Genomic DNA, 27,932 nt, shown 5'->3' on the forward strand with positions numbered 1-27,932 from the left:
GTCCACAGTGTAAGAGCCATAATGTCCACTGTACAGTCCAGATCATTACAGAAACCTGGGGCTGTCTCCTGAGGAAAAATGGCGACCCATAGGGAGGTATCCCAAGTCTCCTGGGTTGTACAAGATAGAAAACAGAACAGGCCAGGAAGCAGGCTCACCATGGCCTCTAGGTCTTGCCTCGAACTCTCAGGGTGGGAAATGTGACCTCAGAGTGGTAAGGGGTGTTAAACCTTTTTCTGCTCAGATTTATTCTGTTCATGATGCTTCACTGCAGTGACAGAAAGCTAACAAATCCAGAAGTTTGTGCCTGGAGTTAAGCTTGCTTTATGGACCTGACGGTGTTATTGGGGGCAGAGGGGAGGAGCACTGTGGAAGCATTTGGAAGTTTGGTCTGAAAATGCTCAGAGCTTAGCGAGGACAGGAGTGTTGGGAGACAGGCAGACAACGGAGACCTGTGAGGTCTCGGAGGAAAGTGAAGGCTCTGTCAGGGTCATTCATGTGCTATTTTGAATTAAAAGTCTGTGGTTGCCGATCAACACGGCACCAGCAGCACTGAGGTGCAACCTCTACTGGAACAATCGAGGCCAGTTAGCTGGGGCTAAGCGCAAGCTGTGGCTAGTAAGAGGCCAGCGGCAGAGAGGGAAAATCTTCTGGAAGCATTTCCTTAGTCAGCACACAGCAGCTGTTGTCTAGAGTTGGGCTAAGGCCACATCTCTAGGTGGCAGGCAAGTGGTGTCCTGTGTCAGACACTCCCACATGGTGCTGGTTTTGAAAGCTTGAAGGGATGGATCCCAGGGAGCGGCGGAGTCCTGGCACCATGTGGTAGGGTCTGTCTCTGTGAAGACAGGCCCCTAACCAAAGTGCAGCTTCAATGCGTTGGGAACTCCAAGATTTAAGGGTTCATGGAGAGAAACTGAGGCTTGGCACTATGAGGGAGAATGAGAGTTCCTAAAGAGAAGCCAAGAGGTCACTGGTGAAGGTGTAGCCTGGGCTACAGTGGAGATGTGAGGAGATGCAAGGCCATAGGACAGCCCCGAGGACAGCAGCAGGCATGGTTGGAGCCAGTCTGAGCCAGCTAGACAGCTGTGTGTGTTCTGTGGAGAGCAGAGCTGGAAAGGTTAAGATGCCCTGAAAGTCCCGAGTGAGCACACAGCTGCGAATTACAGGATTTGATTAAAGTGGCTGGACGTTGGCTTTGCTTTGATTTAATGGCAAGTGTGTCGTGGTTCTTCCCTATTGGAATGAGAAGTAACTAACTTGATTTTATTTTACAAATCACAGTTGGGAGACTTTTGACTTTTAATGAGATGGTGGATATTTTAAAGAGAATCGGAACTTTTAAAATGTGTGTATTTTAAAGACTGTGGGACTTACAAAGTCATAGTATGTTTAATACTACGATATTAATATGAGATCTTGGCGATAAATAAAAAAGGAAAGGTTGTGGTTTAATGGTGATATATTTGTGTGTCACATTACAAGAGGTCAATTATGCATATTTTGTCAATTTGACACAAGTTAGAGTCATTTGGGAAGAGGGAACCTCAATTCGGGAATTGGCTCTGTAAGACTGGTCTGCAGGCATGTGTGGGGGCGTTTGCTTGATTAACGATGAACGTGGGAGGGCCCAGCACACTGTGGGCAGTGCTCCCGTGGGCAGGTGGCCTGGCTGTGTAAGAAAGCAGGCTGAGCAAGACAATAAGCAGTGTTCCTCTGTGGTTTCTGCTTTTGCTCCTGCCTTAGCTTCCATCAAAGATGGATATAATTTGCAAGATGAAATAAACCTTTTCCTCTCCAAGATATCTTTGGTTTTATCACAGAAATCGAACTAAGATAGTGTTCATTCAACATGTAGCACGAAGTTCTTCAAAGCTAAAATACGCTCAAGCAAGCGAAAAGAGCTTTGCAAAGTCTCACATATACCCCACTTGCCGAATTAAAATATGAGTGGGGGTCTGGAGACACGGCCGGGCAGTGAGGAGCACCTGTAGGTGCTGGGGACACGGCCTGGCAGTAAGGAGCACCTGTGGGTGCTGGGGACACGGCCCTGCAGTGAGGAGCACCTGTGGGTGCTGGGGACACGGCCCAGCAGTGAGGAGCACCTGTGGGTGCTGGGGACACGGCGCTGCAGTGAGGAGCAGCTGTGGGTGCTGGGAACACGGCCCTGCAGTGAGGAGCACCTGTGGGTGCTGGGACACGGCCCTGCAGTGAGGAGCACCTGTGGGTGCTGGGACACGGCCCTGCAGTGAGGAGCTCCTGCTGCTCATGCAGAGGATGTGGAGTCAGTACCCAGCTCCCTCATGGTGGCTCACAGCCACCTGCTTCAGTTCCAGGGACTCTAACACCTTCTGAATTCCACAGACACAAGGTTTGCACATAGTACATTTACATATGTGCAGGCAAAACACTCACACACATAAAGTAAAAATGAATAAAGGATTTTTGAAATGTAGATGGTCCCTACTTTCTACACGTTCTGAGAAGTTGCTCAATACAGTAGCTTATTTTAATACGTATGTCTTCTTCTAGAAAGAAGTGACCCTCATGGGCCGAGTTGCTGATCAAAACTCTGTTTAAAGAAGTCACAAAGATGCATAATGGCGTGTTATTGCAAATCAAAGCTGATAATGCTGATATATCAGCACAAGACTTAGGAACAAATGAGCCATGGGGCTGAATCAGGTCTATGCACTGGGAAGGGAAAGCGCCAACATGCTTACCATCACAGGCCCTGACAGCTGGCGGCTGGCCGAGGCCCAAATGCCAGTGAGTCCTTCTGCCCCTTTGCACCTCAGCTGCCATACAGAAAATACAAGGTACACTGACCTCTTCCTCGGGACTGCTGTGACAGTTCCCACAGGCCTGGGAAGCAGCTCCGTGCTTGTGCGATAGTAAGGAGGTATGGGAGAGGAGGGAGCCAAGGACAGAGCCTGCTCCATTCTCCTTTTGAAGTTACTGGCAGGGTTAGAGCGCTGCCTGGGATGTCTGAAGCTGCCACCACCACATTGTCGCTGTCATTGACTTTCCCGGCACCCACACAGGGCCTTGAAACTTGCTTCCCACGCAAACTTCATGTCCACAGAGCTCACTGTAGTGTTTGTGGGGACAGTGCCACGAGCCTCCTGAACAAGATCCCCACATTTCCTGGTCTTCCTTTTTCTACCAACAGATATGGCACTAATAAGTTTAAGCTACAGATTAAAACTTAAAACCTGCCTGAGAAATATAGGAGGGAAAGTCACACTGTGAGCAGGGGCGTCACTGTTTGGGACGTAAAAAAAAAAAAAAAAACAGATGTTGGGACAGGAAGCCATAGAGAGAGGCAACGTGTCCTTCCTCACATAGCTCTTCCTCCCTGAAACTGGGCCCAAGAGATGAAACATATCTACTGATTAAGCAATGAATCTGAGGAAGTAGGAAAAATGTCTAAATATGCGAGTCAGAGGCAGAGCCAGGAGCCTCCGGTCCCGTCATCCTCTGGTAAGAACCAAGAACCTTGAAAACGCCTCCTCGGAAGGAGACCCCATTTCAACACTGAGCCATGAAGCAGAGAGAAGCGGAGGAGCTGCCAGCATTCCTGGGATTTCTGGCAAGCATGTGCTGGAGACACTTAAGAAAACAGCTGGAATGTTCTGGAACACGAGAAGTGGAAACACCAGAGAATGTGGCTTCCTGTGTGAATACAGGTGGGCTTTGACCCAGCCTGTGATGACTTACACAGGCCTACACTCTGATCTCCTCACACAGGCATGACAGCTCTGGAAACTGAGGCGGGCCACCCCAGCCTAAGTGATCAAACGCTGAGGAGACAGCCAGCACAGGGCACACGATCTAGATTCTTCCAGCAGTCTGGCCAGTTAGACTACCAATGGCCTCAGTCTTCACTGGCACTGTGTCAAGCATCAGAATTGGCTGGGAGGACGGGTTACAAGGTCCTTTCCTGAAAATCACTCTTACCCATGAATGTCCTCATCATGAACAGCCCATCTTCCATCTGAATTTCCTGAGGACGTGCCTGTGAACACCCATCAGACATGACAATCCCAGACTGTGTTCCCTGCCCCGTTCTTCAGAACACCCATCAGACACCCATGTGTACACACACATGACAATCCCAGACTGTGTTCCCTGCCACTTTCTTTAGCACAATGCAATACAGCTGGCCAAAGTGTGCAACCTCCATCTCCACGTCCGGCAAGACACCATGATACTATGTCCCTCGGGAATGCCATTCAGAGCCAAACTTCCAAAACTCATCTGACTCTTATCATATATACTGACGAATACAGCGAGCGTCAACATTTCTTATAATTGCATGACTAAATGAGGTGAGCCTGGCCAGAGTGCTCTGGATCCTTGAGCACTCTCTGACAAAGGACTCCTATGGCTTTTCCCTCAAACAGCGCGCTTCTCCCAGCTCCCCGGTAGGCACCTCTCAGCCATTCTTTACTAACCAGGTTTAGTAGCCTCCTCGGAGACAGAAACATTACATCCTGTAGGGAAGCTCCTCCTTAAGAAGAAAGATGAACAACTCAAAATAGCTTCAGGATATGGCTGAAACTGACCAGATAGATCCCCTAGGCCTCTCCTTGCCACACTAAGCAGTGAAAACAGAGAGTTCCTCTCAGGAAAGTGAAGTTAGAGAATGACTGAGGATTATGGGAGCTAGTTAAGTTAGCGCCACCTGTCCATGCTTTTCACCAACCTTGATTGTTGAAGGAAGAAACTGATACAAATGGCTGGAACCTTTCCATGCTGCGTTAGACCCTGCTTATGTTTGACTTTAGCATCTCCTTAGTTGTCACTTCTGGGGTCACCTGCCACTGCTGAGTGCAGATGACCACAGACTTTTTGAGTGCTTCAGCGCGGTTCTCTTTGTTATGGGATGGTGGTTTAAGACACTGCTGTGTTCTGCCCATGCTCTGGAGATGGTTTTGTTATACAGGTAACACCATGCTAACCTCTGGGTGTTCTGCAGATTTGGAAAGTCACTGGAGAGACAACCAGGCACAATGTTACTCCCACCTACCTTACAACCCTACTGGGGCTGAGCTAACTAAAAAGTCCAAAAGGTAGCCTACATTGGTGGAGAAGGGCATTCCCAGAGGCTATAAGGTTACTGAAAGAAAATTGGCCTTCCTTCCTGTGAGTTGTTGGCCAGGGAAGCACCGAGGCCCCACACACCATGAAGGAGATTGCTACTGCTGCTGGCTGTATGCCAGGAGCACATGGCAAGCGTCGATGGCAGAAGACACTGCACAGGCAGGCTTAGACCTCAGGACAAGGAGAAAGTGAAGTGGGACTGAAATGGAAACTTGACCTTCACTGCATGGCACGCGGGGGCTGCTGGTGGAGCCCTGTCCCCAGCATTCCTGCTTGGCCATGGACCCTCCCTGCTAAAATAGCAACATACCAAGCAGAGTCTGCCGCTTGTGCAATAGTGGCTTGGATATCGTGGGTGAGACCAACAAACTTTGGATTACAAACGCCATGAGAAAAGTCTGTGGCTGGGAAGGCCATAGGTCCCAATGGGCAAACAATCTCTTTGTTTTTACTAGATGGATGAGGTGTGCCTTTTAAATGTGTGTTTACAACAATAGATCACCCATGTTGTCAACCTCAACTCATAACCACTGGTAATGCCCTGGAAAATAAGAGACTGCTTAGGCACAGTGGGCAAATTCTTAGATATAGATGAACAATAATAACTCCCACTCCACCCCACCCCACCCCCAAGCTCAGGGATAATTGCAGAAATGTAAACACTGGAGAAAGAGGTGGAGTTTTGTACAACAGTTTCCTCTGAGGTTGCAACATTCTAACCTTCAGGAAGGGAAGGCAAACAACTCAAGTCGCTTCAGGTAGTTCCTGAAACTGACCAGATCCACTACGGCTCTCCCTGCCAGAGTAAACTATAAAATCTGAGCATCCCTGTCCGAGAAGCGAAACTAAGCTACAGAGAAGACTCTGAGGCCAGAACAGCTGCCCGCGAGCAGCGGTCAAGATGCCTGGAAGATACTTTAGACCAAAGACACTTGGAAAGGACACTCTTTAGCATGTTGAGCTGCTGCAGACAGTTCAGTGTGCTCCAGGTTCTCAGCTTTTGTGGGCTGTTAGCCATGCTGTGGGAGGTTTCGGGGATGCAGCTGCCTTTGAGTCATCTCTACTCAACTTCCCTCACCCCTGTCCCAATACAACTCACTGGTTCACAAAGCTGGATCTTGGTGATGTCTGTACTTTGGTCTGTCGTGAGGTCCCTATCTGGGATGAGCAGATGTTTGGGTTTTGACACACACACGTGGTAAATTCTGTCTTCTGTTTGCCAGTGTCCATCAGCACACACTCCACACTGCCCTGCTGCAATGTCAGCTGTCCCAAATGCTGCCACACCACCCTAAAGGTAAACGGGGCCCCAAAGAGAGCAGAGTCAGACAGACAATCTTGCTTTGCAAAGGAAGGAAGAACAGGCTAGAGAACCATCTCAACTGTGTCTGTTTATGGCAGGAAACTGTCCTCAATGCTGCAAGTCTCTAGATCTGAGATAATAAAACAGCACCATTCAGCGAGCATCACCTCTGGGCTTAGGCTAAATCTTTTACCATTAATCTACCAAATGGTAACACCAACAGTAATTTGACTTAAAAGAACACAGGGGAGTCAAGTAACTCACCAAAAGGAATGTCACAGCAAAGATGAGCCATGACCTCACCAGGCCACAACAAGCTATGGCTTCGGTCATTACACCAGCCCTATTCTGACACAGCATGATGGACTGATAACTTGCTAATCTATCAGTCAAGGCGTCCACCTCCCTCCCATAGGAGAAGCACAGACTGACTCTGCCTAGCCTCTGGGGACACGTGGTGCTGCTGCGAACAAGGGGCTGCAGTCTATTGGAATCTAGTAACGAGGAGAGGCTAATGAAAAATAAACACCAGGCTTTCACCAATGCCCTTTAAAAGCTGCTTCATCATGCAGTGTGGTGCTAAAGTCAAAAGCTACCACTATGTTAAAAAATTTTGCACTTCTGTTTACTTAAAAAAAAAACTAAGTATCGCCAGGTAGTGGTGGTGGTGCACAGCTTTAATCCCAGCAATCAGGAGGCAGAGGTAGGCAGATCTCTGAGTTCAAGGTCAGCCTGGTCTACAAGAGCTAGTTCTAAGACGGGCCACAGCTACACAGAGAAACCCTGTATGGGAAAAACCAAAACGAAACCTAACAACAACAAAAACAAGTCAACCAACAAAACAAACAAACAATCAAAAAACTAAGTATCAATGCAATATTGCCTGGGTAACCAGCTATGCAGTCACATCCCAAGAAGGTAGAGCACACACATTCAGGATAGGAACATAAACCACCATGACTCTATTTCTCTCACAGCCAAAATATGAAAGTCAACACCTCAAGAAGCAGATGGGGTCATCTCAGTTCCTACCTCCTAGCACTGGAACACTTAGGGTGCTGCTTCTTGGCCCCACAAGTTTGGAATCTGTTAGTCAGGAGGCATTGGTCTATTGTGCTGTGTCATGTCGTGTGTGTGTGTGTGTGTGTGTGTGTGCGCGCGCGCGCGCCAGGCATAGCAGTGACTTTAAGGTTCTGTGTATGCTGTGTATATGAGTGTGTGTACCAGACATAGCAATGGCTTTAAGGTCGTGGGTGTGGGTGCACCAGGCCTACCAATGGCTTTAAGGTCCAGGAGACAGAGACTGAACTGTGGCCATTCTGTGTTATCAATGCCACAGAAACAGGAGGCAAAGAGAGTGGCTGTCATTATTGTTAAGAGGAAGAAACTGATCCCAATGTCCAAGGGGAAACTCGATTCCTGTCATGGGTTAGGGAGCAGGGAAAGGCCTGGCTGCCTCAGGACCCTGAGTGTTTCCTTCTTTTGTATCTAAAGGGGAAAGACTGAGAGAGCTATAGTCCAGGCAAGCCCAGTCCATCTCTGAGCAAGGCCAGCCACCCTGTCACCTACCAATTTATCTGAAACCTGAAACCTTCAAGACTAAGCCTAGAAGATGATTCAGGCCACCCAGGGACAAGCACAACGCTAGCTGGGGCTTTTTCCTCACTTATGTGAATGGCAGTGTTTAAACTATCTTGTCTGCGAAGGGAGGGTGGCAGATGGGGGGCTGGGGGCTGGCTGGGCAGGCCAAGCTCCGGCTCCAGCTGCCACTCCTGGTTTTGATGCGCAGATGAGCAAGGGCTGTGCCACCTGCACCTGTCCTTTACCAGCTGAGTCCTGAGAGGAGATAGAAGGGTCCCCACCTGGGGTTCACAGGTCCTCTCTATCAGCCTCATCCAGCTCCATGATATTATAGATGCTGAAGATGCAGCAGCTGGTGAAACAGAGAAGGTTCCATGTTCTCGATACTTCGAGTCTAACAACGGAAATTATGTGGGCTGGGGGTCCAATCCAAAGCCCCAGCCTGGGACTCAAGTCAATGGAGTGCTTTCAACCTGAGACCCCTCACCCCTGGCACAAACATATTAAAATAATGTCACCAAACAACAGTTAGAGGATCAGATGAGACTTGACACTAACATACTTTCAAAGAAGGCCTTAAAATTAATCGCCGTTATGGATATTTTGTATTAATTATTCAGTCAGTCACTCAAAAAAAGTCTCAACACCAAGGCTCTAAGGACTCGGCCGTGACCTTGGCAGTCATGGAGCTTGTATTATGGATGGGAGACCCCATAAGTAAGAGCTGAAAGATAAACCTGTAAGACTGAAGATGATGATGCCCGAAGCCTCAGACAAAGCAGAGTGGAAGCTGAGTGAGGGCACTGAGCATGCTCGAAGCAGATGGGAAGCCTGGGGCAGTGCAGAGACCTTAGTTCTGAGCAGACTCTGAGGCTGGGCAGGGGAGGGCCTGGGAAGGCCGGGGACAGAGATTTCCAGGCAAACAGCTCTGCAGAGGGGCACCCTGGGGACTCTCGACATAGATGTGCCCAGGGCAGTGCCAGTCGGAGGTGACCCCATCTCAGGGAAGCTGTGCTTATTCCCAGAGATCCTCCAGTTAGCCTTTCCCTCGCCGCTCCACCACAAGGTTATTTTTCTTTACTTTCAATTTGCATTGCAAGCTGGAGAGAAATGAATTACATCCCCCTGGGTTCTTCGGTTCCATACAATTAAGAAAAGCTATTTCTTAGTCACCAGGCAGACGAGGACAGGAAGATGGCCCATTTTCTCTCAGCAGGGAGGCTGTCGTCACTCAGTATTAATTGATCCTACTTTTCATCCATAAAGCAGGGCTTGAGACAAATTTTTGGTCACAAAAATGGCAACTATTATACTATTAAGGTGAGTTATTAATGGCACACTTGTGTTCATGCAGTGCCGGCTGCCTCGACATGTGCAATGTGGCTTTAATAGGGAAAAATGAGTAGATTATTATAGTCCTCGCTGATACTAGATGAATCACCAGCGCCTAGCTTGTTCGAGGTGTGCTGGGGGTCTTCCGCCATCTCATCAGAAGCAGCAGAGAAAGGGTGTATGTGGCTTGGCGCCCAGCAGAACGGCATGTCAATCGAATGCAATCTCATTTTTCTGCTGGAGAGCTGCTAAAGTGAAGACAGCCAGACCCGAGTGCCTTGAAAGCTGAGGGACCAGATGTTGCTTTGGGGAGGGTGTTTATTTTATCATGGGCAAAAAAATTAATGCTTTCTTTAGAGCAGAACTGAATAGTGGAACCTAGGGGAGGGAAGGGGAAGGGAGGAGAGGGAAACAGACAGGAGACAGAAGAGCGGGGAGGGAAAAGGGGGAAAGCCCTAGTTGTATGTGAGACATAAAATGGTCCACAACAAGCTGAGGACAAGAAGAGCCGCATCCACTCCTGGTGCCCAGACATCCATGCTGGCACCGTGAAAGGCGGTTCTCGGGGGGCTCTGTTGCCCAACACAGCCAAATCCTTTTTTTTTTTAATGTTGAGTCATTTTTTTTTTAATGTTGAGTCTTAGAAAGCTAACCTGGGAGCAGGGCATTTGCATTTTGTCAATAAGTTTAAATGTCACAAGTCTTGACTCCTCTGGCTAGAAATCAGGCGTAGCAACTTAGCAGCCGATGAAAGACATAACCCAAGCTTTTCTTAAACATGACTGAGTCTGGAGAAGAGATGAGCTCTGCTCTCCAAGCCCGTGACATGAGTTACACACACAGATGCAGAGGGTGTGGTGCCGGGGAACCAACGATAAAGATGGGAAACGCACACATGATCGCTTGCTTCTGGGATAGCACACAACACTGTTGACATCACTCTGGTTAACGCCCTTGAAGAATTCAGGCTGCCCCTCCCCCCGTATTGGCTGCAAAGGCCACACAGTTGCCCCTCCAGCTGGATACCTGCCCTCAAACAGACAGAAACCACTTGTTTCATCAGCGCCCCAAAAGAATACTAACGAATACCACTCACTGTGGTGGACTGTGTGGACTATGGCAATTACAATTCACACGCTCCCTTTCAGCTAGGCTTCCCAGAACACAAAAGCTGAAGGCTAACAACTCTATTTCTCACCCACAGGAGAGGACACTGAGGCACACAGAAGGTAACTGACTTTCCAAAGATCACACAACTAGTAAGTGGCAAAGAGAATTCTGAAGCCAGAAAGTCTTGGTTCAAGATCGTGAATTCTCGCTTCCCCATATGCAGCCTCTTCCAGAGAAGAGAGAGAGAGGGAGAGATATTCACTTCATTTAACTAAACTACACATATTACATACAGCAAAATACAATAAGTTATTGCCAGGTTTACATCTGAGGCCTGTCAGGAGCCCAGCTGCAGCTTAGCTAGGAACCTTGGGAGGCTGCCTCAGGAGGCCGCCATGTCTCAAGTCACATTAAGGATCCACCAAAGAAAGGTCACTTTCCAAATCACACGCACTATACCTGCTCAAGCTATGAATAAAAGGTATGGTACTTTAATTATGAAAGCTATTATGCATGCTGGTGTTGGAGCTCAATAGCTTAGGTGGGTGAGTGGTTTATGGTGGTGATGCTTGGTGGCAGGACTCAGCTGCCACGCATGGCTTATCTACAGACCCACTTCCTCATCTGCTGTTATCAGCAGGACTCCCTCAGGCCCTTGCCCTGAGTCTTTCCATAGGACAACTCGCGCGTGGCTTCCCTCAGAGGGAATACATGAGAGAGTTTCAGACAGCCACGGACATTTTATAACTCCATCTCAGAAGCGAAGGCATTGTCCTCCCGTAGCCTGTTTACAAGAAGCAACCCAGCAGGTGCCACCCATATCCCAGGGGAAGGAATTGGAGACGCACATGCCTCTCAAAAGACACCCACTAAGGTCACACCATAATAGAAGAGACGCTAACTTTAAAGGTGTCTTTCCTCAGCTGCTTTGTGTCTCATGTCCAAATGCAGTCTGGTCCTGAACATTATTCCCAGTTAAGAGGGTAAAACATGGTGAGCTCACCTCTCTGGGATACTGGCTTCTAGCACCTACCTCAAAGATAAGTTTTCTTGGACTTGAGTTATTTTGATCTAACTTGTTTACTGAATTCCATGGTATAAAAACAAACATGGTAAGACATTCCATAGACCCCCAAACATTACAGACGACCGCCATTACTCTTTGTTACCTGCCAGAGCTTCATGGTAAGAGCACATTGCTGAGGAAACTCACGTACATGAGTCCCAGGACATGGAAAAATCAAGATGGCACCACTAGAAGCTTCATCCCTACTTAATAGCATTCATAGACCTAGAAGGTTCTATGTACAGTATCAAGAGAGAAAGATACTCAGCAGTCATACACAGGTGTGTACCCTGGAAGCTACGATAACAACCAATGGGCAATATGTGCCCACCGGTGCAACAGCGGCACAAATGCTAGAGGAAACACCACCCGCTTCCTGTTTAAAGTTTGTTCCAAAGAAACTCACACCTGGTACTGAGCCCCTGCCCTCCCCCATTCCTCCCATCTGACTGGATTGGCTGTAGGTGCTGAGGGAGAACTCAATACTATTGTCCCATTAAATGGACACAGTGGTAAGCTGCCCCGGGGTCTAATCTTCTTTAAACACATTGATCAATGTATATGGCAATTAGTACAAAGATCGACAAGCAATTAACATACAGAGATGCTTCTCTAAATGAGATGTCTATGCCACAGCTCAGGGACTGTTGTGGAAAGAGGGAAAGAAACACTGTAAGAGTCAGAGGAAAGAAAGTGTCTGCAGAGGAACATTATTTGCTAAGGCCCAACAGGGCTATTGCACACATCAACTTACAGCAGTTGTGACTGTAGGTACCACATAAAGCCAGGACAGGCAAAACCCCAGGATGGATGGGGAAAGGACTCATGAAGTACCACTCCCAGGTGAAGGCAATATGGCTCCTGAAGGACAGCCAGTTTCTTCGGGGATGTGGAACCCTGAAAGGTTGCCCATGCTTCAGGAGATGATGCCAATTCAATGCACATTTAAGCTCTAAGTAGACTCAGTATGGTTTTTTTTTAAAGAGCACATGAAGTTTGAAGGGAAAAATGATCAGGGCAGAAGGAAGGCTTGGAGGGAAATGAGTGTGGGTAGGTGGTCTCATTCAAAACACTTTATATGCATTATGAAAGTGACACAATAAAAATTATCACTAAAAAAGAAACCATAGTGAAACAGGAATAAACCTTTGTCGATATTTAAAGATTAGCAAGAATTGGTAATAAGAAGGGAAGCAACCTGGAAAGCTATTTGGAAGATAAAGCAAAGCATCCAGGAAGCCACTATCCTTCCCCCAACTCACAGCCTCCTTCTGGCCTTCTTATCTCTCCAAGCTACTAGATGTAGCAGCAATAACTTTTCTTTCACAAGCTTCATCTTGCTATGGTTAAACAGATTTCTTCTCACCAGAAAGCCCTAAGAGACTGAAGACCCAGAAGTATGTCTCCAGAGTGCATTCTGTACACCCATTAAACTCCAGAGTGCATTCTGTACACCCATTAAACCTATCTTAGAAGCATAGCTCACTGGCTTGATTGAAGCCTTGGGGTATGCTAAGCTGTAGTTAAATGGGCCCAAAGGTTCCACTTGGTGTAGGATTGCCAGGGTCTTTTTGTACCCACCAACAGCAAGCAAATATCCAAGCAAGCAGTAATAGAGCAGGTCGTAATAAGTAAAGGCTGGTACTCCCCCCAAATGCCACTGGTAGCTTCTATCTTTAAGGAAAGCCTCCACCCCTAGCCGTACCCAACAAGCAGAAACAGACAACCAGTTTTGTGTCACAAGGCATTCATTCCTCAAGCCTCACAAAGTTCCATACTTCTAGACTAATGCCAAATTTATACCCACAAGATTCTCCCGAAATAGTCCCCTATCTTAACAGGGTGATGAACCTGTCAATGGCTTACCCCGTCTGCTCCCCATGAATCCATGTGTGCTCCTAAGACCATGCTTCTACCACAAGATGGGAGAGAATGTAGCCTATGTAAGCTCAGGAGGCATGTCTGCTTACATCAGGACATCTGACCTAGGACCTAAGGGCAGGTGTCTGAAACACACTGCAAAGAAAGCGTTATTCTAGGCTGAGTCACAGGGACATGAACCTGGAGGTCACTCGCTCACTTTCTTACGCTAGTGACAAAGATCTCACAGATGAAAGGTCTTTTTTCCTCCAGAAGTCAACAGTCAGTGAAATCTGATTAAACTTAGGAAAATACTGAGATAGGGGGATGAACAGGGTGGAAAGACATGGCCTGTATGACAATGTCATAGTTGAAACCATCATTTTGCTCAGTTAATGTACACTACGAAAATGAGACAGACAACAGTAAAACTGGGTAAAGTCTCATAAAAATCAGTTAAAGTCATTGATAAGAATTAGTAGGTGTGGTGATTTAAATGGGAATGACCTCATAGGCTCATGTGTTTGTTTGACACATAGGCAGGGGCACTGTTAGGAGGTATGGCCTTGATGGAGTAGACAAGGCCTTGCTGGAGGAAGTGTGTCACTAGGGGGTGGGCTCTCATATCTCTTCTGTTCATTCAAGCTATGCCCATGGTGACACAGAGTCTCCTTCTGTTGCCTGTGGATCAAGATGAGACCTCTCAGCTCCTTCTCCAGCACCGTCTCTGCCTGCACGCAGCCACGCTTCTCACCATGACTAAACCTCTGAACTATAAACCAGTCCAAATTAAACGTTTTCCTTTATAAGAGTTGCTGTAGTCACGGTGTCTTTTCACAGCAATAGAAACTTAAACTATATAAAACATTAACTTGTTTTCTGTTGCATTTTATTTTCAAAATTACTTTATAATGTATATATACATACAGTTTCTTAATTTTTTACATTTTAGTTTATAATGTATATATACATACAGTTTCTTAATTTTTTACATTTATTTATCTATTTGCTTTTGATGTGTGGATGCATGCATGCCATGGCACACACACACAGAGGTCAGAGGACAACTTGCAAGGGTAGGCTCTCTCCTACCAATATAGGTTCTGGGGATTGGACTTACATCATAATGCTTAGCAGCAATATCTCTACCAACTGAAGCATCTTGCTGGCCCTTCTGTTCCATTTTAAGTAAAATATTTAAAACTATTATGACAGGCCTCCATTATTATGAATCCTTATGGAAAAAAATAACAATTTGGTTTTGCTGTGACAGATAACAGTCATAACCAAGGAATTCCATCCTACTGAAGCAAGCCTTGAGTTCCTGAATTTGACTGCTCGGGTCACACACACTCACCTCAGAGTCCAGCCACGCATGAGACTGCATGTTGTTTCTTGATCTAGATTTAGAGTGGCTGGGACCAGAGCACCTAGAGTTTTGCTTTAAGAAACAAATTTTGAGAATATCCAGCCCCCATTAGTGGGCTTGGAACAACAACATTAGTACCGAGAGCTACATTAAAAGCCACCGCACAGAAGATACATATAGGAGCTTTGCTCTGCAGGCTTAGAGCTGTTTCACACGCATTACTTCATCCATCTCCAACATCTGCAAACTATGAGGTGTTTTATGGGAACCCAGTTTCCTTCTGGGAACCATAATTTGCATATTCTGTCTAAAAACAGGCTGTGTTTCTAGCACACATCCTAGCCGGGACCTGTGCCTAGGTCATGCCACTGACCTCCTCACGTGAGTCTTCAAAACAGAAACCAACACTTAGCACTTGTAGAAACCAGACCAGAACCAAAACCAGGTAGGAATAAATACCATTACAACGTCCAACAATTGCTTTTATCCAAACTGAAATTAAAGATTTATACACTCTCCTCCTTACCCTTTATCAATCAAACAGAACCTAAAAATTGGTCATAAAATTAATTGAATAGTCTGAAAATTACACTGGTGGAAACAGATAATCATAGAGGCTGATGCTCCTTAGAATGGCACAGCAGATCTCCAGGAAAGGAAAATGTCTCTCTAGGCTCCTGTGTATACTGCTCTCTGCAAAAGAGGAATCTATTTTCTATGAGCTTGGTGTGCTTGCAAAGCTGAGAGGATGAGGCGACATCACACCCACCCGAGTACATGCCTGAAGCTGAGCTAGAGGTCAAAATGTAGGTGGACTTTCCTGTCCCACTGGCCAGCTCCCAAATAACCACACAGATCAGCTTAAGCTTGTCCCTTACTAACTAGCTCTTATAACTTAAACTAAATCCATTTCTATTAATTATTTTCCTGCTTCATGTCTTTATCCCATTTAGTGTCTGACTCTTTTTATGTCTAGCTGGCTTCTCCTCGTGTCTCCTGATGGAGACTTTGCCCTCCTTCAACCCAGAGCTCTTTCCCTGTCCATATGACCCACCTAACTTCCTGCCTAGCTATTGGCCATTTAGCTCTTTATTAAACCAATGGGAGCAAGACATCTTCACAGTCTTCTACAACATTAAACTTATCCCCACTTTAAAAAAGTAACAAAGGAAAGCCACTCCAAGGGCTCTTAGCTGATATTCACATTCTCAGTACGAAAAGTAGTTTCCCAAAGCAGAGATTGGTATATGGCTGTAATCCTGGCCGTGGAAAGGCAGAATAGACAGATGGGGGCTCACTGGTCAACTCTCAAGTTCCAGGCCAGTAAGAGACTTTGTCAAAAAAAAAAAAGCCAACAATTCCTGAGGAATACACCAGAGATTGTCATCACACACACACACACACACACACACACACACGTCTCTAATAGGGGATGATGAGTGTGTGTTAAAGTGTCTTCCAGTCCTAAGAGACCCTCAGTGTACAGTGAATCAGCCTCTCTGCAGCTGCAGAGATGAACTGACTTCTGCATGTGAACCCTCTGTAACACACCCTAGACAACCCTCAGTAGCTACTCACTAGATGTGATTTGCCAGAGCACATGAGGAGTTCTCCATAGACCAGGGTACAATAAAAGGATGGTTGCCTGCACCTGAGCCACCCCAAACCTCAAGGCTGTACCTAGAAACACTTTCATTCCATGCACAGTGCTTAAAATTCCCAGGGCATGCTGGGTAACTTCACTGAAGAGGATTAAATGCACATAAAGCAGGGTGTGTGGTGCTCTGTCTGTCATTGCTGTTAATATCATCATCACTGTCCTTGTCACCAAGCCTGTGGCGCTTATCGCAATGGGTGCTCTACAAAGATTCACCAGGAAAGCCAAAATGCAGAGGAACAGCTGTGTGCCAGTTTGGACTGTAAACAAGAGAATCAGCTCTAAGTCTGGAGGATGTAGAAAGTAAACCTCCAGCTCAGATGCCAGGCTCCAGTTTTTCTTCTCAAGCTTTCCTCTGGCCTCCTGGATCAGCCCATCTTCCCTGATCCACGGTCGTCCTTCCCCAATCCACGGCCACCTTCCTGGATCCACGGCCCGCCTCACCTGATCCATACCGCCTTCCACTACTCACAGCCCACCTTCCCCGATCCACGGTCCACCTTTTCCGATCCATGGCCCACCTTCCCTCATCCATGGCCACTGACTTTTTGTTTCAAGGTTTGTTTTTATCTGTAAAATGTGCGTCAGTGACTCGCTCAGCTACTCTGAAAAGCTCAGCTCCTCTTAAAAGCTCAGCTCCTCTGAAAAGCGACTGAGGAATGTCAGGACTCTGCTCCCTTACAAGGCTGCATGCATCATGCTTAGAGAGCTGTAAATGCCTCACTGATGGCTGTCAAAACAACCCTTCAGGGTCCTCCAGGCTCCAGCTAAAGGAACCCATGGTGAAATTCTTTCTCACCAAGAACCTTCTTGCAATGCCCATAAGTCTCACCCACGCTTGTCCTTCCTTTCCACAGTTTCCAGGTCAGGGGTGCCGTCCTGTATGTCCTGCCAGATGTTAACCCCAGAAATACCTGACACACATGTCAAGTCTATTAATACACGTGCTCATTGTGGATCCCAGGTAGCTTCTGTAGGTCTTGGTCAGCCTCGCGGGGAACAAGGAAGGAAGTGGAGGGAACAGAGGCAGTAGATACCTACCAGGGCAAAGGCTCCCAGAGATGATCTGAGGCCATGGCCCCAAGGCTGCCCCTCAGTGGGCAATCAGTTTGAAATGTGAAAACCACAGGACTGGAAATGAGGCCGTCTAGGTGCTAGGTGTGACTGGGCAGGAGGCTGTGCCTGCTGAGCAGGGCTCTGCGAACTAAACCCCAGCCCTAGATGAGGGTGATGGTTCTGATATTCACTTTTTCCAAAGCTCCTGAGTCAAGAGCAAGAAGACCTGGTCCACTGGCTAAAACGTCAGCAGAAGCCACATATCTCATGCTCTGCCTTTAGGTGGACCTCATCACCTCCTTGCAAATCTGTAGGCACATCTACCCTGGTGCACACAACCAAACCCGCCCTTCTGTCCAGTTCTTCAGGGTACCCTCCACCACAGCTGGAAGAACTCCTGGCCCTGTTGTTCCCACACTTAAGAAACTTAAGAATTATCACATAGGGACTATTTTATCTTTCACAGTACCCGGACTGAGGGTCAAGATTTTGCGTTTCTACAAGATGGGGATCATACCTGGAAAACTGCTGGGCCTCTAATCCAGGTACACATGAAACCCAGCTGTTCCCTGTGTACACCCCATCTCCACAAGGCACCTTAGGACCTTAAGTGGCCTTGGCACCAGAAAAGCCAGCACCTACTTGCTTCAATCACCCTCTTATCCCAGCAGCATTCCAGGGCCAGAAAACAGTTCTTCCTGACCCTGTACTCCACTGCCCCTTCCCAGCACGGTACCGCCCCTGCACACCACATGAAGGCAGATCTGGGTCCACTCTCTCCTTCAACTCAGAAAAAGCTTCCCCCTTTCTAGTGGGGGGCTTCCTGAAAGCCCAGCCCGGAGGGAGGCTCCTTGTAATGGACAGGAACTTCTACTTTCATAGCACTGCTTCCTAGAAAGCCCCAGCCTAGGCTACAAAGAGTGGAATTGGGGAAAGACTGAGAACAGAGACAGCTGCAGGAGGATCAAACAGCCCTAGAGGTCAAGGAAAGAAAGACTTCGCACATTGTCACTCACTGGAACATTATCTGTTAGGATGTCCACATATAACACAATGCATGCCTTCCTGTTCAACTCCAGCCTCAGCTGCATCCCTTGCAGCTTCAACACTATCAAGGCCTGGGGCCTTTCCAGGATGAACTGAGTAGATTTGGAGCTGCATCCCTTGCAGCTTCAACAATATCAAGGCCTGGGGCCTTTCCAGGATGAACTGAATTGATTTGGCACACAGCAGAGGTGTGGTAAGTTTGTAAACAAAGTTCAAAAAATAACTGCATTGGACTGGGCATGGTGTTGTATGCCTTAATACCAGTACTCAAGAGGCAGAGGCAGATTTCTAGAAGCCAGCCTTGTCTACACAGGACTACATCATGTGGCCAAGTCTCAAAAAATAAAGAAATAACTTAATTGGGGACAAGGACTCAGCAGCTAAGGATGCTGGCTGACAAGCCCAATGACTCAGTGACCCAAAGACAAGCCCTGGGATCCATGTGATAGGAGAACATAAACAGTTCTCACAAGTTGTCCTTTGATCTCCAACACACACACCACGGCATGTGCACACCCATACACATACACTCACTAATAAATGCAATAAAAGCATTTTTTTAAAAATGACTTCATTAATGGATGGATCTAGAAAACATTATATTGAGTGAGGTAACCCAGACCCAGAAAGACAAACATCATATGTACTCTCTCATAAGTGGCTTTTAGACATAAAGCAAAGAAAACCATTCTACAATTCACAATCTCAGAGAACCTAGACAACAATGAGGATCCTAAGAGAGACATGCATGGATCTAATCTACATGGGACATAGAAAAAGACAAGATCTCCTGAGTAAATTGGGAGCACAAGGACCATGAGAGAGGGTAAAAGGGAAGGGGAGAGGGAGAGAGGGGAGCAGAGAAAAATGTAGAGCTCAATAAAATCAATTAAAAAAAAATGACTGCAATAACTTGTGTTATGTCCTCCCAAATACAAGCCACTTACAGAAATAAAGTATATGACGGCTTATGCCTAGGCAGATTTGTAATTATTGAACATACAAGCTCACACCAACACTGCCACTGGCACCACCTCTACTCAGGGGGTTCTAACTCAGAACCTTCTAAACTCCATCCTTCATTAGTAGCCTTTCCACATCTGAAACTCATTGCAAATGAAGGTTCAGAGGTTTTGCCTCAGACCTACAGAGTCAGAGACCCCAAAGCAGAACCTGGAGACCTGGGGTCCAACAAGCCCCAGACAATTCACATGCAGCTGTGTTTGCAGAGCAGGGCTGTGAGCTCAGAACTGACTTTGTGAATATTTCTGTGCTGGTCCCTACACCTACCAATCACGTTCACTGCCACCCCGGGAAATAGCACCAGGGTTTTTAAACTCAACAGTTAACATGCAAATTCAGGGCCAAGCAATAACAATAAGAATGATAAATTAATTTTCAGAGTGTGATAAAAAACCGTGGCCCATCCTCCAGGATAAGAAGGTCTCTCCCAGCTGTGAGGGGAACACAGTCTGGCAAGAGAACAAATTCCAGACTGATTGGGCGGCTTCTGCAGTGGTGTTTTGGGCTGAAGCTGCCCACATTGGAAGCGAAATGATAGAGGACCCATCTCTGACTCATTGCACAGCATGCATGTTTTAAACAAAAAACGTCCCCTGTGCTCTTATCACAACTAAACAAAATCCACACACAGCATTTAAGGGTGGAGTCTGGCAGCAAACATCAAGTCTAAGTCTGCTCAGCATAATGTCAGAGAAAAATCCCAAAAGTCAGCTCTTACAGAGCCCTTGGCAGGAAAACCACAGGCAGGGGAATTTTTCAGTGTGGTCATGGGGTCTGCTGTGGGAACTGCGCTGTGTGTCATGGGAGTAGCTTACAAAAACAGAAGGGAAAGGAGACAGGCTTGAAGGTGCAGGCGATGGGGCAGAAAGAACGGCAGAGCCTTTGTGTAGGAGATCTTGAATTTCTTTTCCACTTCCCATAGAAGGTCGGAGAATCAGGGATCCAGGAAGCCCAGAGTGGGGTAGGGCATTTTGGGCATTCGGAACACAGGGAACATTCTCCCAACCTTCCTCAGCTTGGGGCCCAAGAGCTAATTACTTTCATTGCCTCTGCTAGTTTCATTTATGTCTACTTTTCTATTTTATGAAAGAATCTAAGCCTGTCTTACAAGCGTGATGTTTCTCTGTGCAAAAGAGTCATAATAATAATAAAAACATGAACTAGAAGTCATCCCTGTCCCAGCTCTTGGTGTTCCAGATGATGGTTACTTAAGACAGAGTCAGAGCAACCACTGTGTGATCTCTTGCCGTTGCCCAGGAGACTGGTAATCCCCTGGACTATTCCTGATTTCTTACATGCCCCCCGGCACCCCAATTCTCTTGTCCCCACTGCTACTATCCTGGCTGAGGCCACCTGCTCTTTGTCTGGTAACTGCAATGATTTTCAAGTAGTTTCCTCTCCCTTCTTCCATTGCTGCCCTTCCATCCTTCCATCTAATCTTAGAAAAGTCTTTGCAAAATCTAATTTGGCTCATAACACTCACCCTCTCCCCACCCTAGAAACTTTCAGGCCTCTTAGAGAGCCTGAATTCGCAGCTCAACAACTAAGATCATATGTGTGTGTGTGTGTGTACACGTTCATGGCTGCAAGCAGGAGCCTGGATATGTGAAGTTGTGAGTGCACACAGGCCAACGGTCAATCTTGGATGTTCCCTCGGTGTCTCTCCACTTTGATTTTTGACCCAAGGTTTCTCATTTTTACCTGGAGCTCACCAAATTCATCTAGGATAGTTAGCCAGAGAACACCAAAGACTTTCCCAGTACCACCATGTCTGGTTCTAGGGATCAAACCCAGATCCTGAGCTTACACGTCACTATAGCGACTGACCCATCTCAGCATATAACTACCACTTGCTGTTCCCGAAGGCCAGGCTCCAACCCAGCTGGACCCACATAGGTGGGGGCCTCTCTGGGTTTTGTCCATGATTCTATCTTCCCTTCATCTGAGAAGGACAGTGCCTCCCTACCCTCTTTGGACTACCTTCTGCCTGCCTAGCTCCAACGACACTGGCAGGTCTCACACCTCCCAGCTTAGGAGACACAGGTTTGAAGTTGGCCCTGAGGTTTCCTGGCACCAAATTTTTAGGCAGTTACAGGAGGCATCTGAGACTCCACTGCCTCACCTGCAAGGACAGAGTGTACCCAGGTAACTCGGACTTCTGCAAGGATAGAATGTCAAGAAGCCGCAGAAAGAGGAATGTTTAGAGGAACTTCACCTGTAACAGACAGAAACTGGACTAAACTCAACATCCATCTTAGGTGAATGAGAAACAGCCTACTGTCGGCCACGGCACGGGCTGCCACACACTGGCACGGGCTGCCACACACTGGCACGAGCTGCCACACACTGGCTTGGGCTACCATATACTGGCATGGGCTGCCACACACCGGCACAGCAGGCAAGCTCAAGGACACAAAGAAACCCCATGGGCAGGAGGGACCAGGGGGAAAAGAGGCCTGATGATTCCAAATCGGTAAACCCTAGAAAAACACAAGAAGAAAGCAAATTAGTGGTTGTGTGGGATGCAGAGTTAGAGCAACAACAGGACACAGGAAGCTGTGGGCAAGGTCATTCAACAGCTTGCTATGGTGACATCTCTTGAGTCCTGAGGCACAATCAGTGCAGTGGAGACAAAAAAAAAAAAAAAAAAAAAAAAAAGATGAGATCAGGAAGGAGTCCTGCCCAGGACTCAGCACATAGTAGGCATTCAAAAAATGTTAGCTCGTGCCTGAGAGTGGAGAGGGCCTCAAGGCACGCTGGAGATACTAGCTAGGACAAGTGGGACTCGCCCTGACTTACACGCTTACTAGCCAACTTCCAGGCTGACAAACCAACTTCCGGGTTAACCAGGGCCTGAGCTCTGAGGACAAGCCCCTCCCAGTGAACAAGACAGTAAAGCAACAGCTGATGGAGAACATCTGTTTAGGGTGGACGTGGACGGACAGATGCTGAGGCTGCAGAAGAGGGGGGTTCTGAAGGGAGGCTGGAGAAGCAATGGTTCCAGCTTGGCAGGAACTTGGTAGCAGGAAGGGTGGGGCCTATACAGGATTGGTGGGAAAGGAGGGTCTAAGAGAGCACAATGCACTGCTGTAGACACAATCTTCATCAGAAACAACGGGGCGGGCGGTGGTGGCGCACGCCTTTAATCCCAGCACTCAGGAGGCAGAAGCAGACGGATCTCCATGAGTTTGAGGCCAGCCTGGTCTACAGGGATAGGTCCAGGACAGCTAGGGCTAAGAAACCAGAATTAGTCAATTGATTAAAAAAGAACCCGGGAGAGAGTTCACAAAGACTGTGCTAACAGACAGCCCAGAGTATGCTCAGCTTCACTTCATCCGTCCAGAGAAATGTGCCAAGGAGTGCAGACTGCTCAGACGTGTGTCCTACACAAACAGGTCCTACCCAGACGGCAAGCTGGCACCTTCTCAGTCCTGAGATCCGTACCCTTCACCTGGCACTTCCAGAACCTGGTGTGCCACAGTGCTTACCACAACATTATAGCCCGGATCCCAAAGTGACTTGGAAGTCCAGGAAAGGGGACTGCAGTGCGTGATTAAATCATATCGAGCCATTAAATCATACTTTCGGAGCACTTGGGGGGCAGGGTGCATATCTCACCCTGCACTGTTAAGTTGCAGAAGGGCAGAATTCAAAAATACATATGGTTGATCCTTTGCTTTCCAATCATTAGCATCTATTAGGTGCCAGGCTCTGCCCTACACACTAAGTACTTCAGAAAACAGGCACAGTCTAGACTTGGGACATGGAATTCTATCCTTTGAAGATGAAGGAAGGCAAACAGCAAAGAATTGGTGCTATGTAAAAAACACGGCACCTGAGGCAGCGGAGGCCACTGGGGGCGGTTTCCACAAATTTGAGCATTCCCTCCTGGAGGGAGGAGGAGACCTGAGACTGGGAGGTGAACTACTATGGTCTGGGAAGCTTCAAAAGGATAAGGATGGACAGGAATGGGAACTGTGGGTGAGAAGAAGCCATGGGCACAAGTCACCAAAGTTGGTCTACTGCTGCGAGACGGTGGTGACAACACTAGTTTAAAGGGCATGAGAAGGAAGCAGTTGGGAGCAGAAGACAATGAGTTTGGTTCTGGTGCTATGGAAGGGGTATGAAGAAGCCTAGCTGTCTATGTCTCTTGGAGACCCAGAAACTGGCCCTTAGACAAGGGAGCGGCAGCAAAAAGAGGTGTGAGGAGGAAAGGAAGAGAAGGAGAAGAATACCAAACAGTCCCGGCTGTGAGCCAAAGCTTATGCTGAATGCTCCAACTACTTCCTTCTAATCATCACACCGCCCTGTGAGAGGGATGCATAGCCCAGCCCTGTGACAGGAACACACCGCCCTGTGACAGGGACACACCGCCCTGTGACAGGAACACACCGCCCAGCCCTGTGACAGGAACACACCACCCAGCCCTGTGACAGGGACACACCACCCTGTGACAGGGACACACCGTCCAGCCCTGTGACAGGGACACACCGCCCAGCCCTGTGACAGGGACACACCCTCCAGCCCTGTGACAGGGACATACCACCCAGCCCTGTGACAGGAACACACCGCCCTGTGACAGGGACACACCCTCCAGCCCTGTGACAGGAACACACCGCCCAGCCCTGTGACAGGGACACACCGCCCAGCCCTGTGACAGGAACACACCGCCCTGTGACAGGGACACACCGTCCAGCCCTGTGACGGGAACACACCACCCAGCCCTGTGACAGGGACACACCGCCCTGTGACAGGGACACACCGTCCAGCCCTGTGACGGGAACACACCACCCAGCCCTGTGACGGAAACACACCACCCAGCCCTGTGACAGAAACACACCGCCCTGTGACAGGAACACACCACCCAGCCCTGTGACGGGAACACACCACTCAGCCCTGTGACAGGAACACACCACCCAGCCCTGTGACAGGAACACACCACCCTGTGACAGGAACACACCGCCCTGTGACAGGAACACACCACCCAGCCCTGTGACAGGGACACACCGCCCAGCCCTGTGACAGGAACACACCACCCAGCCCTGTGACAGGGACACACCGCCCAGCCCTGTGACAGGGACACACCGCCCAGCCCTGTGACAGGGACACACCGCCCAGCCCTGTGACAGAGACACACCGTTCAGCCCTGTGACATGACACACTGCCCATCCCTGTGACATGACACACCGCCCAGTCCTGTGACAGGACACACCGCCCAGCCCTGTGACATGACACACTGCCCAGCACTGTGACAGGGACACACCACCCTGTGACAGGACACACCGCCCAGCCCTGTGACAGGGACACACCGCCCAGCCCTATGACAGGGACACACCGCCCAGCCCTGTGACAGGGACACACCACCCAGCCCTGTGACAGAGACACACCGCCCAGCCCTGTGACAGGGACACACCGCCCAGCCCTGTGACAAGGACACACCACCCAGCACTGTGACAGGGACACACCGCCCAGCACTGTGACATGACATACTGCCCAGTGAAGTCCATTTTATGAACTGGGACTGATCCTGCAGCCCAGGAGCCTGGGGCTCTACCACTCTAAAGCAGCCCTTGGACCAGCCTTCCTGGGGAGGACTCTTCCCTGTCTCCTTCACACGCACAGACGCTTAAAGTCTTCCTCAGGCACCCAAGGGCACAATATCTAAAGATACACTCAGGAAAATGTTGGTCCATGCTCTTAATTTTCTGAACCCCAAAGGAAGAGCAAGTCTCTTCCATTTTGCGCAGCATTCAATTCATGAGTGGAACCTACCGTTTTGTTTTATACAAGTCAAAGGCTTTCCTCCATCTGCCAGAATAACCTCCGGTACTTGCAGCCTCACCCAACTGCACAGAGTAGCTCAGGACGTACTCTACCATGGTAACTTGAGCATCCTTTACCAGCCATCCCAGGGCCATATCCTGTCCTCTTATAACCTGGGCCCTGGTTGTGGGAGATGACCCCTCATCCTGTCAGATTGGGCAAAGCTTAGCCCAGACTGACTAGAAGGAAACACTGGTCACGCGAACGTGGAGGAGGCAGGATATACATGTTAATGTAGGGGAAACTTATAGTTTTACTTTGCAATTGATGAGTGACCCACTGGTCATGTCTGGCCATGTGGTCCAGATCCTTCAGTCTAGCTCTCCTGAATGCTAAAATGACTGAGACCACCTAACTAGGTGTTGTTGCTTTACCAGCCACTCTCTGGCAAAGACAGATACAGAAGCCCAGACCTCTCGACTGTCCTCCTACCCTGTGTCCCAGCCAGCCACCCTCCCGGGCCCTGGACTCACCGGCAGTCAGCGTGGTGAACTCTAGGAAGCGGTATTCGTAGGTCACATCTACCTTCGTCTCGACTTGAGGTCTCCTCAGAGTTGAGTAAATGTTCCCAGGCCGCTTCTCTTCGTGCTTCTCCACCTTGTTCAAACTGCAGCCCATTGCGACAGCTGACCAAAAGGGAAACAAGCGGGGAGACGGAGATGTTTTTAGTGATAATTTTGAAACACAATAGCATAAAAGACCCCCAATTTTCTGGAGGACTACATCAAAGACCTCAGTGCCCAGGAAATCACATATGTGATTCAATACAGCTCCAGATACAGGGGACCAGGCCACCTCTCTTCCTATGAGGAAGCCATTACCAGCCATCCTTAGAGATCTGAGTGACCCCAAAAATGGCCCTGCTTTGTATCTTGTCTCCTCTCTTTGAGGAAAATAATACCTCTGAGTAGCTTCCTCTACCGCCATCTGTACACATGATTAAAAAAGCAGGGCCTAAAAAGCAACAGCGTGTATTACGCTGTCAGCCCATCTGCAGAAATGCAAGATGCACGTCACCTTCCGCTCAGTTGCTAAGGGGGATAATAAGTTGTTGTTACAGTCTCTAAACTCTGGCATCCCTTCTCCCCTCAATGGTAATTATTTAGACAGGAATTGATATTCAAACATCTCAAAAAGTAGATGCTGGTATTTTTAAGGGTCTTGTCTAATAGCCCCCCTTCTCTTCTTTTTCAGACCAAACGGCAGGAAACAGCCGTAGGCTCCCCCACCTCCAGCCATCTCAGATTAAAATGAAAAGTGACGGAGCATAATGGGACCAGCGAGACATCAGCCGCTTCCACATGTGCTGGAAAAGCAGTGGTCTTGGCTCACAAAGGAAGTGGAGAGATGGGGAAGCGGTAAGCGCAGATGGGATTCCCTTGTTCTCTGGTTGAAGTCAGTAACGGTTTTCTGTTTATTTGGACAGAATGACATTCACATGGTGACATTTTATGGGAAGGTTAGGTTCCTTCTACACCCTGGGCACTAACTTCTCTTCCTCTCTGGATACTGTCCTACTACAGAAAATGTTTGCCTAAAATACAAACTGAACTGGCTGAGAGTCAGTCAGTCTCTCTCTCTCTCACACACACACACACAAACACACACACACACACACACACACACGAACCACTTCCTCCAAAGACAAGGATTTCCTTCACCAATCCATTCACAGTGTTCCTAGCTTCCTAAAGCAATTTGGTAAATTCCAGAAAAACAAAGCGAACTTCGGAAAAGCAGTAAGGGCATGGGGCAGGAGAATGATGGAAGACTGGAAGGAAAAAGGGACATAGTCATGACAGCCTCTACTCTGCAGTAATTAAGAAAGACGTCAGAGAGAATTGATGGAAGCCGGAAGCCGGACTTATGCCTTAATAAGGGAACATTAGTGTCCAGGAACCAGAGCACACATGATTTCTGTGCGGATATGCGGTCTGTGTGAAACTGGTAACTACATTGTGTGCGAAGACTGCTGGAGAACTGTGCAGTGCAAGTTCCTGCTGAGTTCTGGGACCAAGAATCCAAAGAGTCCAGAGGTACAGTGTCCTTCAGTGCTGCCCTGGGAAAGGGCAGGCTCTGGAATCACAGCACAAGGCTGGTGGGAGCCTGGGGAAGCTGAAGTGAGCTCTGCCACACAGATTTGGGCATGCAGAAACGACAGAGACCCTGAAAGAGTAAAGGGATGAAGTAGAAGAGGAATGGCAGGCTGTGGAGTCTGACATCCTGGCCTACCAGGTCAGAAGGTGAGAGTCACCACTTCCCATAGTGCCTTTGTGAGATGGACAGGTCTTGACCTCCGAGAAACGCAGCCCTGCCCCAGCTGCGGCTTGGAGAGCAGAGTAGAGGCTTGACCTAAGCCCTTTACCTAACCCCTGTGACAGCCTTCACAGCTGGGCATGGTGGTACTGTATCATCAGGGAAAAGACAAGCCAAGGAGTCGATGTCACAACTGGACATGACTGACTTACAGAGTCCTGCAGAGAAGCGTGGGGAGGGACAGGCAAGGGAAGATCTAAGCGCAGAAGTCGGGAGAGAGCAACACAGATTTCAGGTTAAATCTGTTTGTTCTTCAGAGCACAGTCAGGGCGTGGAGGAATCCAGG

General features: G+C 48.2%; 1 protein-coding gene across 1 annotated transcript in view; it reads right to left on the reverse strand.

Moving 5' to 3' along the window:
- Window positions 1-27,932, reverse strand: part of Rftn1 (raftlin, lipid raft linker 1) — a 193,689-nt gene that overhangs the window by 151,841 nt on the left and 13,916 nt on the right. Inside the window, exon 2 of the mRNA XM_041655937.1 lies at window positions 25,804-25,956. Coding sequence (XP_041511871.1) covers window positions 25,804-25,948 — 145 coding nt within the window. The 5' untranslated portion in view covers window positions 25,949-25,956. The remainder of the gene's footprint in view (window positions 1-25,803; window positions 25,957-27,932) is intronic.

The sequence above is a fragment of the Microtus oregoni genome, unplaced genomic scaffold, assembly GCF_018167655.1.
Source record: "Microtus oregoni isolate MIOR12 unplaced genomic scaffold, Mior012 000007F_ref0000211, whole genome shotgun sequence".
Lineage (NCBI taxonomy): Eukaryota > Metazoa > Chordata > Mammalia > Rodentia > Cricetidae > Microtus > Microtus oregoni.